A 14861-nucleotide genomic window follows, 5' to 3' on the forward strand; every position below is an offset into this window, starting at 1 on the left:
CTCTCAGTTAATGTAAAATAACCGTGAAGGGTGAAAGATATCAACTGTGGTTGTATTTAAACCATTTTAGAATCTGTTAATGTAAAAGATATCCTGATATGTGAAACCAGAAAGGGGGTCTAGTTTGTTTTTCACAACTTCACAGCATGTAATAAATTATTTAACTTGTGAAAACAGTAAGGCAATCACTTGCATTAATTCTCGTTTAGTTAGTCAACTTTTTTGGAGCTGGTTCTTATACTTGCCTAAACAAAAAGCCTAGGCTAATTGGAAAGTCATAGAACAGTAAATAACAGTAAAGGCAACTTATCTGATAATTTGTCATGAAATTTCATGAAAAGACAACACACAGACAACAAGCTCGGGAGATCACCCCATTCAGTGGGATAGATCTTTGTACGTAAAACTGTTCAGATGGACTAAAGTGGTAAGCTGATTCCTATAATTACCATTACTGCTGCTACATATTTAAAAAGTTAAACATTGCAAGACAGAAAGAAAACAGTTATGCTGTACAGTTACAGATTGACCTGGTAAGATAAAAGCATTAAAATGTACCAAAATGTTGCACTTTACAAAATATAAAAAGCTTCCTTGTGAAATGCCGGTAACCACATAAGAGGCATTTGCTCGCCTCCAGCAATTCAAAAATATGTCAGACATCAACGATAAGGAGAGATACTTTCAGAAGGTAAAAAACAAAGCTTTACAATTCAAAAGCTGCAAATTTGATTTACAAACAACACAAATCCACTTTCAATCATTTAATAAAAGCTTGGATACAGGACCTTTTTTTTTTTTCCATTTTTTTACAGCATGTGGCATGTGTTAAGTTGTATTGGTGGAAAATCCATTTTCTAAAACAACTGCAGTAAGACTGAATAAAACCCCCAAAATCTTAACAAGGCATTTTTCAGACATTCAACATTCACCACAGTTTGGATTGGATAATAACAACAGTGCGCTGGTTTAGGGGGACAACTGACCAACAATATCCTCTTCATCTTCTTTTAATGGAGTTGCCAGAAACACTATCACAAATATAAAGATTTTTTTTAATATCTAAAATATTTATATAAATAGAAAGTAATTAAAGATCTGGGCAAAATGACAAAGTGCAAAACAGGAAAAAAGAAAGAAAGAAAAGAAACAGGGAGGGTTTAAAAAAACAAAACAAACTTTAACAGCAAAGACAATATACAACTGCTCTGAAATCAGCAACCATGAGCCTTGTCTTCATTTTAGCTGCAACAGACCGTAACTTCCCATTTCTATTTCTTCAACCAGTAACTCAGGTTGGCTTCTTTTCCCCAACAAACACTTGATCTTTGATCAGTAGATACATGTGAGAAGGTACTGCGTGAGAAAACCGAAATCTACCCAATGATACCAAGATCTGTAACCAGTAAATAACACCAAAAAAAGAAGTATCGACCATCGCTTTAGCAATGTATGCGTTGATCTGTTATTAAACGTCTGTTGATTTAAACGTGTGAGCACAGCAAAGAAAACTGAAGAAAAATTAAAAGATTTGTTTATCTTGTCATAAAAGGGATGTTAGCCATTTAACTGTACACAGCCAGTACCCAGTTAAACCATGTGTATCTACAGCGAAACAAAGCCTACCATGCAGGTTCTATTAAACTGATCTAAACTGGTAGACAATCTCACGCGCTGATGGACAGTCATGGGAAGCACTTTGAGTACTTGGAAAAACGTAACACAAATACAAATGATTATGTACAATTCAATCATCATTAGTGCTTAAACAAAACAACCAATGAGTCCAAAAAGAGTTAGTTTCCACTGAAGCAGTTGGCAAGTACCAGGCGAGTGCATTTCTGAGAGTCACACTGCTAAACAGCAAATTTAAATGCTTTCAGTTACGTTAGCTCTATCGTCAGCAGCAATGAATGAAAGAGGGGGGTACTTCTCTGACATTTTAAAGGTTTATGCCGTTTGTTTTTTGACCCATTACGACATCTGCTGCACTTCAAAAGGGACCCGTTATGCCTTTCTCCATTAGCTGTCAAAGTCTAGTATTAACAAGTAATCTTTGTAAGCCAAAAGTTTGAGCCGTAGACTGATATAATCCATTTTAGACAGTTTTTTTTCTACTTATGCAGTTGGGAAGGGCCACCAATCAAATGAAAACTGGCTCAAAGGGAGGAGCTAAAAGTCAGTATGAGGAAAATCTGAATTATTTTGAATTATTAATGGAAGCAAGCACAGGAGATCCCCTTTGAAATAAGAAAAATCTCTTCACATTTTCTGATCGACTTTTTTGACATCCTCAGTTAAACTTTGTAACACTTTAAACCTTTAACCTGTGGCACACAGTGCTATAGAAAACAAAAGCATATAGTTTCCCTTCAAATGTAAGTGTTGTCTTTTTAAATCAGCACTGCTTTTTTACACCTGATGCTGCATCTAATAAAAGACACCGAGGGCTCAAAAGGAATGACTACAGAGCTACCGGAGAAGAAACGGTACCTAGCTTGAGCTGGGCAGCTGTGAAGCAAGCGGATACATTTTGACCCAGTTCTGACTCGACATAACACAACAAACCAAGCGTAATCGCACTGAGATGAGGCCGACCGGCCTTGGAAGATAAAGATAGTTTAAAAATATAGCTATAGTTTTGAACACTGGAAGAAGTATGAAAAAGGGTGAACCCACAGGAAATTGGGAAAATGGTGCCCCTTTATATGAAAATACAAATAAGGGCCTGGTTTCACAAAACAAAACCTAACCAGCCTTTTGTCTTGCAATAGTAAGAAATAATTATGAAATAATTGTGACCTCTGGGCTTATTATCTCCTGACAGGACAAAGGAGGATCTAAACGAGAACACAGTAGAACCAGACTACTTCACTTTCCTTTTAGAGCCTTAAATGCTTGCACAGTACTGCATCTAAAGTGTATACACATAATTTGTAGTATGAGAAACAACATGTGGGATATGGTTCTAAAGTTTCAGAGATCAAGATTTCTGTCAGACTACAATAATTATTTAAAACTAATATTAGAAATTTAAAAAGAACAGAAAAAGGATGTGTTGTTTCCTATTGATGACAGTAAACATAGACAGCAGCCATGGCTCAAATTGGTTTGTGTGATTATTAACTAACGATCTAATTATTGAATGTTTTGAGAAACCAGGCCGAGCTCATTATCGTTAATAAACAGAGACAAAGAGACAGGAAAGCTAAAAAATACCCTCTCTCCTACCTCATAATTGGGAAAAGGGGACAATTATGAATAAATACAAAAATAAGAACAGATATGTACACATTTTTAATAATATGAACTATAATAATACTTTCAACATTTCTTCAAAATGACATAGAAATCTTTTTTTTTTGCTGAAAAAAAACCTCAAACCCTCAAAGGTCAAAAACAAAAACAAAAGAATGATAAATTATTATACAAAAAAAGCGCCATCCAACACCTTAATATTAATAACAATAATTCCATTTTTGGATGCAAGTCCAGGAGTTTCTTGCAATGTTTAAACCAGGACGAAGGGGAAAAAAATACAAAAACATTCTTAAGTTAAATCTGACTTCTTCCTATATTGAAATACAATGCATTGATGTAGCGTTGTTGGTAACACAGATGTCTTCTTCTTCCCTTGTCTGAACAGGTTCTTGTGTGGCACTGCTGGAGATGGCTCTGGAATCAGCGAACAAGGAAGGAAGGTGAACTGAGGGCAGTAAGTGCACTTTGAACACAGGCATGCTGGGATGAGCAGGGAGCATTGGGGGGCAGGGGGACAGTAAATAGAGAAATGGACAAAGTTGTTTGGTACAGAAAGAAAGAGGTTAAAGAAGAGGTAAATGCTGGATAAAACCCAGCTCATCTCTTTTTAAAGCAAAGGGAAAAGAAAAAAAATACAAATAAAAAATAGAGAAACACAAAAAAAGGGGTGGAGCCACTGAGGTGGCATAGCTGAAGTCTGAGTCCTACAGTAGTCGTGTCAGTAGGTCCTTTAAACATCAAACTCCCCCAAAGAAATCACAGTTATCTTTCCACTCAGATTTCTGAAAATAAACTCTGGTTATCCCCCTGCAAAAGTCAACAGTGGTGGTGTCATTAACAGTGCCTTAAAATTCCCTTATCAGGAGGATAAAAGGTTTTTGAAATCCTGTTCTGTAAAGACCACAACGGCGCGGAGCAGCTTTCCATCAAAATGATCCGTACTGAGGGATAAGTGGTGGAAGCCACTGCCAGCCAACTGTGGGCAAAGACTTCAGAGTCCCGCTGTCACAGCAGGTGAACTGAACTGTTTTTGGATAAAACAGATGTGACATGATGAAGCAGTCTGATTGGTGCTGGAAGAGCGGTGAGGTCAAAGGTCACAAACGGTGGTGGCCTGAACAGCTGCCCAACATTCTGTCCATTAAACAGGTTTCTGTCAGTGATGCAACTTGGCCTGTGGAGAAAAACGCACACTTGTCAAGTGATTTTAATTTCTTGCCTGTAAAGCAGCAGTTTCACAGCAGATGGAAGTTTAATTTGTAATTTATTAATTTATTTGCACAACACAGTCATTCATTCTTGAGAGCTAATGATGATATCCATTTAATAATAAGCATATATTTAAAAATCACTTATTAGCTTGCAACTTTTGTTCATTAATCAAAATCTGCAACAGTTTATGTTTTAGTAGAGGCGGTGACAGTGGTAGAGGAAAAGTCTAGGATCATCCCCTCAGGACAATGAACCAAAATCCAAGTCTAATGCATCAAAGAGTGACAAACATAGGCGTGACACTCAGATTTACGGAGAACATCACCTAAACTGGTGGGTCTCCCAATTTCTGAAAATAATTAGAATAAACAAAATTTTGACCACGCATACAGAGTATTGAACCACCCCTCATACCTTTTTTACCTTTATTCTTATTATTTTATTTTAGGAAAATGGGAAAGAGGTACAGCAATGAATTGAAATATTTGCAAAACACTTGAATATGTAATGCTGTATATAAGACAAAAAAACAAGTTGTATAATTCTAACAAGGCAGCCCTTCCAGTGAGACCATTTCAGATGAGGCTTCAGTGAACAAGAGGTGGATCAACTGAAGAGCCAAATGCATCTCTCAGGTCCTGTGTCAGGCCTTTGCTGGGTTTTTGTTTTTCCTGTTTCTTAAGGACATGACTTTCAGACACTGCTCAGATGTTGTAGAGAGTTTTTAGGCCTGACACTTCTTTTGTGCTTTTGCACAAAACTGCATCTACTGTCATTCAAAAACAAGATGGAACTGAATTTGCTCAGCTGTCATCACTGTAACTTATATCTCTCACTATTTCAAGGACCACCTGATTTTAAGTGGTCACATAACAACTGCGCAAACTTCACCTGCTCATCTATTCACCACTGAATGGTGAAGTATGTCTTTGCTGTTGACCATGGGTCAATGACTGGAGCTTCTTGTAATAAATGCTGAAGGTCTCCTACACACCAGCTCTTAGCTGACTATCAGACTTCCTTGAGAATTCAAAACTCAGCACACTAAAATATATTCCAGGTAGTAGATGACTGCTTACCTGTCTTGGGGATTCAGGCCCTGAAGCTAGTATCCCCCCGCTATCGCTTCCATTCCCAAAGAGGCTATCTAACCCACCCAGTCTGCTCAGCTTGTTGCCCTTTCCTCTGTAGGAGCTGGGACTTCGCCTCTTCCTCCCTTCTGCTCCTCCCCCATAAGCTAAGGGTCCTGTGGGAGGAGCCATTGGTTGGTGGGCAGCTGAGGTTGGTTCCCTGTTAGGTGAGTAGGGTATACTGGTGCTGCCAAGTTCACGACTGGAGAGAAGCAAAAGAAGGAAAACAGTATGTTGTGTCTACATACACAATAAGTATATTACATGTTATATGAATATACAATATGTTGAACTAAGTCTGCATTCCCTCTGACTACAATCATGACTTGTTATCCTCTAAAAGAGAATTTAATGGCATAACATGTAGGTATAATCAAATATTTTTGGGAAATAAAACATTTACTTCTAAAGTTAAATATCAAAGTACAGTTTTTACAAGTTTTCAAAATTGTGGCCTCTTAATGAAACTTTTTTTTTTTTTTACATTTTACTGGGGACTCACCTGTTTTGCGATATGTGGCTTTGAGGGCCATCAGCTTTAGATAGCCAGCCCTCTGAGCTTCCCCAAAGTTCGCTATCCCCATGACCAAGTCCCTTTTTCTTGGCTGGGGAGGCAGCTGTCCCTCCCGAGCTTTGTAACTGTGAATGAAAGCTCCTGTCGTTCCTTTTGTAATTATCCACAGTGGGAAACAAGGAAGAAGAGGAAAATGAGGAGGAAGAGTAGGACGTTTTTTTTCTCTTCTTAGTTCCCGCTACGGGTTCCTCCACGTCTTTGGATGGACGACTTGCTTTATGCGTGCCGTTACGGGCTTTGCCCTGCGCGAAGACTTGGGTGTGGGGTTGCGGGGAGTCTCGGATGTTAAACACCCCAGCTGTGGATGCAGACTGAGGAAACGTGGCGGTGTACGAGAGGGAGTTGGGGAGGGAGTTGAGCAGACAAGAGGTGGGAGAAGGGGCTTGATGTGAAGGTATGGAGGATGTACCAGATGGGGAGAGGAGGCTCTCAGCAGCCAGAGGCACCTTCCTGAAACATGAAGAAGAGAATCTTACAAAAGAGAAATGTACCAATAAAGTTGTTTTACTGCCAGAATAGCTTGTAGGAGACCTTAAGTAACAATCAATATGCAGTATTTTACTGAACAATGGTTTTCTAAGCTCATTTTAGTGTCTTCCCCTCATTTCATCAGCCTCCTTGGCTATTTTTACTTTACTTCCCACGATTAAAACTCAGAAATTATTTATCTATTGTGATTGTGCAATCATTAACTGCATGCAAACCTGTTCTTTTTTTCCCCTCTATTGTTGCTAGTTTTGATCTTTGATTAAAAACTTACAGGCTTCATGTGTGATTTTTTTTCACCTTCTATTGTTTAAAAAACAAAACAAAAAAACCTTCCCGTCTAAAAAATGAAACAGAATTTGAATCTGTTTTCCACAGCTGATGAGTTCATCCCTTCCTCTCACATCTTTCCATTAAAACATTACATTTTGCTCATCTTTACCATTTCTCACCCATACCTATTAACCTTTAAGCAAAATATGGTAGTAGAATAATCAAAGAATACACTCGCCTCCACATCTGGGCGTTGAGGTGTTTCTCCACCATGTTTTGGAGTGCCAGCCTCATCCTGTCCCATCGCCTGTCAAACACATAGTGGCCTCTTCCCATCAGCCTGCTGCTGAATACGCAAAACTGTAAGAGGGAGAAAGAAGACAGCTCAGGTGAGAATGTTATGAAAGAATCATAAAGGAGGCAAGGCGAACGATTCTGAAAAGAAGAAGAGTGGAGGAGTAAAAAGCAGTAAAAGAGGCATCAAATGATGGAACCAAAGAGATAAGCTGTTTTCACACATCAGCTCTGGACAACATCAGGGGAATTAGGTTGGGACACTGCACCAAGTTGTCCTTTCTGATACTGAGCTCAGAGCAGGAGGCAGTCTGGTTCAGATTTGTTCTCAATCCAGGAAATAATTCTTTTGGTTTAGGCGAAGGTGCTAACTGGATACAACGCATTCGAGGCAGGGCGAAGGGCGTGAATTCTGGCCATCAGGTATCATAAAGACTAAAAAAGGTGTTAAAATAATGTAATTTTAGATAAAATTACATCAGATATTTGTGTTTTCATGTCTACGTAGGTTGGGTAATGTCTCAAAGTGAACTAGACAACAGTCCATATGTAAAAAATGCCATAGATGAAGAAGAACAGATGCCTAAGAGAAAAACAATGTTAAAATATTTTTAGAATTTGAGAAAATAAAAAATATAACTGGAACTTTTAACAGGAAATATACAGTACAGTGTACAATTTTTATGGATAATGGTAACTTTTAGAACCTCCCATTAATCTAACCGCTCAGGTCAAAACTGACTATGAAGTGAGAGCTCTGACTTGAAGAACTATAATAATCAAGCATTTCTTTAAATTTAGTAAAATGCAGACTTTAGGAGTAAAAAAAACATGTCTGCATCAGCTTTCCATATATTTTAATAATATTATGGGCACTTAGTACTCGCCATTTTAAAAGGAACAAAAGCACATGCCTGGCAAACTTCCAATGTCAGCATAACTTCAGCAAATTAATACTCCCTACCAATGAGCCTATACACAACCTGCATGTGCGCCTGTACAAAAACGGTGGTGCAAAAAAATGGCAACACACTTTATTTAAAGGTCTTATTTCTAATCTTTATGCCAGGGGTCTCAAACTTAAATGAGTTGCGGGCTACTGCTGGCACTGTCACCTAATTGGAGAAAACACCCACAAATATTTCCAAAAATGTAGTGTTTTGTTTTTTTTTTAATTTCAAATATTGTATAACAAGAAAAAACTCAAAATTGTTTTCTTTACAAATAACTCTCTCCCTGAACTAACACAGCCATTCGCTCATCATGTTTGTACTGTCTGCTCATATTGCCTTCATATTAAATAACTTTTTGCTTTTAAAAGAACCTATTTCAACACTGCACTCAACAACAAACAAATTCCCTAAACTTCAAGGGCCAAATAACATTATATTTCTTCACATCAATATATGGGACCCACATAGTGGTGACGTGGGCCGTGAGTTTGAGACCCCTGCTTCACGCTGGCTGATTGCTCTAGCTCTAAGGATAATACAAACTGGGTAAGAGTGTGAGATCAACCATTTAACATAGATCACAATCTCTTTTCCAAAATAGCAAACTTTTCCTTTAACACATACTATTAAGCTACACCTGAGGCTGAACTGGAACAAAAATATTTCCGCTAAATGACATATAAAAGCAGACCCTGCAGGGATAAAATAGGAGATAGGATGACTAAAACTTTTGTGAATTGGTTACTGAACGCCCTGAGGTTATGGAATAAGAAAATGCATGATAGTGCAGCATTACTGGGTCCTTCTATTTTACCCCTAAAGGCTGCGGGTGATGACTGGAGTAGTGAACAGCAGGTCTGTCAGCATCCTCTGGATCTGCATCGCCCTCGTCGCTGGAAAGTCGACTGCTTTCTCCAGCAGCGGTCACCCAGCTGTGGGGAGCTGGTTCTGGGTTAGGGGCCTGGACAGGAGATGCTACCGTGAGCAGAGGACCTGAGGTGGAAGTGGAGGAGCCTCCTGGAACCCTGGGACAAAGGGGTGAATAAAGTAATGAGACAAAGTGGGTTAAGGATTAAAGAACTGGAAACATATGGGACAGAAAAACAAAAATTAAAGAAAAGAGACAGAACAGGAGCCGTGAAAGGGAAATTTAAATGTGAATGCAGAAGACGAAGAGTGTAAACAAAGAAAGAAGGAAAAAGGAAGCAAACTCCAAATAAGTTCATTTTTAAAGAAGGGTTTTGTGCTCTAAATAGAAACAGGATATACGTTTTTCACAACAATTTGACATAGGGTGATTTTTCTGCTTGCTCACTTCTAGCAAACTGTGTCTATAGCATCCCCTGGTGGAAAAGGGTGCATCTGTCTGAAGAAAAAATGCTCAAGTATGCAAGTGAACACAATCTTCTCAAAATGACAAGTAAACATACTTAAGACTAAAATAAATAAGCCATTATTTCTGTTTAGAAAGCATTCCCTTTCTCTAAAAGAGCAGTTTAACTTCAGTAGCCAAAGTTTAACAACATAAAAATGGCAGAAGTACATAGAAAACTATATAAAGTAGGCATTATAATATACAATGCTCCTGAAACACACTCCTCATTTTTAAAGCTGATTAGAGTCCTAAAGCTTTTATTATTTGCATATTTAATACTTTTCACATCCTTTGTACCTTGGTATGTGTGCATTTGCCAGCCGCAGCTTCAATGTGGAGAGAGGTCGTCCATTGGGGCAGTGAGACTTGCTGGGAGACGAGCTCTCTTTAGATATAATACTCTGGCTGGAGCCTTCCTTCCCTCCCTGCGCTCCGTCCTTGTCCTTATCCTTTTCTTTCACTCCATCCTTCTCCTTCGCCCGCCCCTTGTGTTCAGCCAGGAGGATGTCAAAATGTTTCCTTCGGCCAGGGACAGCCCGCCGGTGGGTTAAAGAGTGAGTCTGCAGCAAATGAAAAAAAAAACCAAAACAAAACAATTATTTTATTATTTTATTCCTCTGACCGTTTAGAAATACTGGGTTATTTCCAGAGAGACTTTGTAAATGAAAATATTGATCTGTGAAGAACAGACTGTACCACAAACACACTTCACTGGGATTGAATGCTGCATTGAGAGAGGCTCAAGACACGACTCTTTGGTTTCATGATAGTTTCCATAACCTCACACTGTATGTGTCTACGTCACACCACACAAACACGGGTAAATATTACCTGTGCCTATATACCGTTCCAGGTACTTTGGAAGGTAACCAGCCATCAAACATTTGGTTTTCCAATAGATATTTACCAAACAAGGCAGAGAGGTTGCTTTAGACTGCCAGGCCTGCGTTTGGAAAGAAAAATACTTCCTGCACTTATTCAAAGGGAGCAGCCAAGGTCTGTGCATCTTTAACCACAAGGTCCCAAAGGTTTATGTATCACATTTCTAACTATCCTGACTATTGAATACACATTTGAAAGAAAATAAAACTTTTAAAAACTGAACAAGATGCCAGTGTTTGGCGTGCTAGTCGAAATTATGGTGATATATTAGGGTTTTCTGAAGTTTGAAGTAATGCTGAATTCAGAAAGAAAGGGGAAATCTGAACACTGACAAGTGTCAAATATAAGTTAATTTTAATTTAAAGATCCACCATGACCACTGCACTTTCCTCCCCCATCTCCACCTCATCCTCTTCCTTGTCACCCAAAGCTTCATCCTGACCTGAAATCAGGACTCTAACATCAGAAAATGTCCATAAACATGCCTATTTATTCCTGATTAGATTATTCCAGATTAGACATGTGACATTCCTGCCTCCAGATAGCTGACACTGAGCTGCCTGGTTAAAAGCCAATGTCCCTCTGATCAACAGTTTGATTACATTCTCACATTGTGTGAGAGTTTATTTGCCAATTGCCTGAGTGTGACAACATTAAAATCCATTTTAACATTATTTTTTGTAACGCTGACAAGATAGCCATCATTGATCTGAAATGAGCTCCAGTGACTCATCAGCCCATACTGGACACATTCACAAATTTTTACAGCCTCGGATGCTTCACAAACAGCACAAAACCATCGATATTAAATTTTACATGTTGTAAATATGTTTGGTGTTTTTTTGGTTTGTTTTGTGGATAGTTTGGCAATCTGCCCTCTAGCTTATCAAGACAAAATGCTATGTGTCTAGCGATGCTGGACATAGTAGATCTGAACAAGATTACTTTGACAAACCACTCCCACATGAAAAAATGGCAACAAATTAGCCTGATACATCTTTAATTACTTAACCAGTTTGCAGTGATTAGTAAAGCTCAGCAGAGGTAATTATAGGGCAGTAAAATAGAGTATTACTTCTTAAGATGTTTTAGCCTCATCCAACATCTATAATTACCTCATCAGGGGAAGTGTAGGCCCTGTAATGCCTGAGCAATGCTACCCCAGCATTAACTGAGAACGGGTGTACACACAAGAGAGGCAGCCAGAGAGCTAGATATGATCATAGCTGTGGTCGGCGTCTTTCAGTAGCGACATTAATGTGCCCTTTAACGCTATTACTCTCAGAAATTGTGGTCAGACAAAGAGCAGGAGGGTCAGACGTTACTATTATCTCCACAGAAAGCACGCAGAGGTTGAGAGTGTGGGTAACCCTGCACTTGTGCGTTTATTTGCATTACCTTGCAGGTGAGAGACCGTGTGCAGGGTCGTTTGGTCTCGGGGTCCTGCACTCCGCAGTGCTTGTTGGGATCAAACACTCTCCCTGCAAAAACAAACACAACACAGAAACACACACTAGAGTCATCTGGTAATTTCTTCCTTCCTTCCTTCGAGTATCAAATCACATTTGATGGGAGTGGGAGCGCTGCAACACCACGAGCAAATCAATTTTCCTCTTCTGAGACAGCAGTTCACTCGCGTCCTCGCTCACATTTGTCTGTTCACATGTTGATTCATGTTCATTTGATCATTCAGTTGTGGTCTGAGGCTCCTCTAATAGCACCAGTCTATGTGACATTATTAGCAGTCCTTCCAGAATCAAACAAAAAAAACCAAACAAAAGGAAGACTCTTCATACTGTGACAAATTATTCTTGACACGACATGCTGTCAGCCTTACAAGAGTCACTAGTGACTGACAGCCGAGCACACGCTCTCCAGCCTTAACGAACTGTATCCAGAGGGGAAAATTTGCACTTGTTAATGATCTCCACCCCTAAAATTTAAGGCCAATTTCTTACCCGAGTCTCTGATGTATGTTGTAGGAATAATATTAAAATGTATATGATGAAATGACTCTAGTAAGAGTGGATGAAATACATATATGTAGTTTGTGAGGGGCTGCCAGTTATGATGAGGACTCAGCTCCTTATCATAACAGCAGTTTCTTCTGGCTTGAGTTTTAACATTTTTAACAGTCTCTGTCTTTGTTGTTTACCCACTTGATGTCCAAAAAGTTAATTATACAAATTTTCTCTCTGGTTTCATTCTTATTATTACAGCCAAAATAGCTGATTTGGCTCCTCACCTTTGAAGTCAACTTTCTCTGACTGGCAGCCCTTCAAAAACAAAAAGCAGTGTGCCTGGGATGACAACATTAGAGACACAACACACACACACACAAAAAAGTACCCGACAAATGATTTTACTTGTTAATGGCATCAATTACACAGATATGCTTAATTGATGAGCGCGTGAGTCTTGAATTGCAAAACAGAATTTTATTTTTGGAATTAATAAATTTAAATCAGCCTTTCAATTAGTGTTCTATTATTTGTCAACTTGAAATGTCAAACCTAACTATTTAAGTTGGGTTTGACATTTAGAAAGAAAAAAAAGACAGAAAAAGCAGTTAGTTCTCTACTCGGCCTACATTTGCAGACAGACAGACCTTTCCTCCACACAGACTTGCAAATAAACAGCAGCCTCCAGTCAGCAGGTTATCTTGAACAGTGTTACTATCACAGGGCTGTAATCTTGTGCTGGCCTTTCCTATAATCCCTGTAATCGTTCTGTGTTTGCAGTATGAGACAGCAGCTCCAGTGGATATATCCAGAGCAACAAACACGCACTCAGACATAAACAAACTCACATGCACGCTCCCTCAGTTCTTACAAACTTGATAAAAAGAAGTGAGAGAGAGAGAAAGCGAGACAGAGAAAGGAAGATGATCGCTGTGAACAGAACCTGAGCAAGACAAACCAAACAACACCAAAAGCAGAAGGTCAAGAAGAGCAAGAAACAAGACGAGTGACGTGCAGAGAGAAAAAGATGCAGCCGGGAGCCTGCGAAATAAAAATTAGGATAGAGCATGAGCTTGTGAAAGAGAGAGAGGAGGAAACAAGGAGGTTGAGAGGCAGGCGGTGTAGAGTGAGAGGATGGAAAAAAAAAAATGTAGACGCACAGGAGGTGGGGAAAATCTCTCAAGAAGACAAGCAGCTTTTTGGCAGTAAGAGCTCGTGAATTAGAGGGTGTAAATCAGAGGCTCAGAGCATAGAGGCACTCGGTGCAAACTGAGAGAAAGACTAGTGACAGGAAAAGAGGAAGAGAAGGAAAAGCAGCATAGAGAGATGCGACACAAAAAAAAAAAACCCAAACCCTGAAATATCAATAGGAAATCTTTAACGTTACAGCCACATGTGTTTTCACCCCTTCTTATATAGAATGATCCAGTCAGTTAACTTGCGCATAAATGTGAATATGAAAGTAAAAAAGTTTGGGAGTGAGAATTAGTAAGAAAGCTGAGATCGGCAGGCAAGCAGTGAATAACAAGAAAGGAAAAAATAAAGGAGAGAGAAATCCATTAAATGTAGGGAGGTGTCTGACCAATTCCGAAGCTCACAGTTTCACACGCTGCTGACCAGTGTGCCGCTAAACACTCAGGCTGGAAGCTGTCAAAAGAATACTGAGGAAAAAGTGCACGAGCTTATCTGGGTGCAAGTGTGCGGTAATGTAGGAATTCTAATGTAAAGCTCAGTAGGAATTAAATGGGCAAAGGCTGAATTATGTAACTCTTGCAGCACAGGAATGTCAATCGTCTAAAGCGTCAAGAATCAGTTTCTTGAGCTGCAGGCTGATGGACTGAAATCCTAAATCAACCATAAAAAAGGCAGGAAGGAAAATGACTCAATATGTCACAGTGAAACACACATGCAGTAAGACTTCTGCTGGATTCCCCCCCCCTTCCTAAAAAAAAGAAAAAAAAAAAGAAAGAAAGTGCTAACCTGAAAGTCTTTTGTGACTCCTGGAGGGAGTCTTAGTTCCATTCTGTTGCTTCTTCTCCAACGGTGACACTGATGGCAAAGCTGGGAGAGCAACAGCTCGGTGAGAAGGTGAGGGTGACAGGGAGGATTTCCGATCCAGCGGGGAGGGAGACGGCGTTGACGCCGCCCTTCTGTCCAGCGGGGAGCGAGCTGGACTGGGCCGCTTATCTAGAGAAGATGGAGGCGTGATGGATCGCGGCGTGGATGGTCCGCTGCTGCCACGACCATTTGTGAGCTTTTCACTCGATCGCTGGGAGGCCTGGGTAGTGAGGGATGAAGGCTTATGCGAGGAAGGGGAGGAAGAGGAAGATGTGAGGCGCACGTGTGTCGCTGAGTCGCCTCGGCTTAGGCACGGCATCTTCTCCAGGCTTACGACTGGCAGCGACACGCTGGAGAATAGTGGGAAGAGAGTTGCAGACAACTTTTTTTTGCAATTAATGA

At 39.7% G+C, this 14861-nt stretch overlaps 1 protein-coding gene across 3 annotated transcripts in view; it reads right to left on the reverse strand.

The window, feature by feature from the left end:
- Nucleotides 1-751: 751 nt before the first annotated feature.
- The window catches only part of atxn7l1 (ataxin 7-like 1), a 33215-nt gene continuing 19105 nt past the window's right edge, over nucleotides 752-14861 (reverse strand). For all 3 annotated transcript variants that reach the window (XM_086268772.1, XM_086268773.1, XM_086268774.1), the window contains 8 exons: nucleotides 14382-14809; nucleotides 11839-11921; nucleotides 9856-10118; nucleotides 8998-9208; nucleotides 7175-7296; nucleotides 6106-6627; nucleotides 5553-5805; nucleotides 752-4435 (listed from right to left, as the gene is read on the reverse strand). In XM_086268772.1, coding sequence (XP_086124898.1) covers nucleotides 4418-4435; nucleotides 5553-5805; nucleotides 6106-6627; nucleotides 7175-7296; nucleotides 8998-9208; nucleotides 9856-10118; nucleotides 11839-11921; nucleotides 14382-14809 — 1900 coding nt within the window. In that variant the 3' untranslated portion in view covers nucleotides 752-4417. The remainder of the gene's footprint in view (nucleotides 4436-5552; nucleotides 5806-6105; nucleotides 6628-7174; nucleotides 7297-8997; nucleotides 9209-9855; nucleotides 10119-11838; nucleotides 11922-14381; nucleotides 14810-14861) is intronic.

This window comes from Aulonocara sp. 'chitande type north' Nkhata Bay, linkage group LG17 (assembly GCF_057382095.1).
Source record: "Aulonocara sp. 'chitande type north' Nkhata Bay isolate Kocher_YH1m ecotype deep benthic linkage group LG17, A_spYH_male_GT1.1, whole genome shotgun sequence".
Lineage (NCBI taxonomy): Eukaryota > Metazoa > Chordata > Actinopteri > Cichliformes > Cichlidae > Aulonocara > Aulonocara sp. 'chitande type north' Nkhata Bay.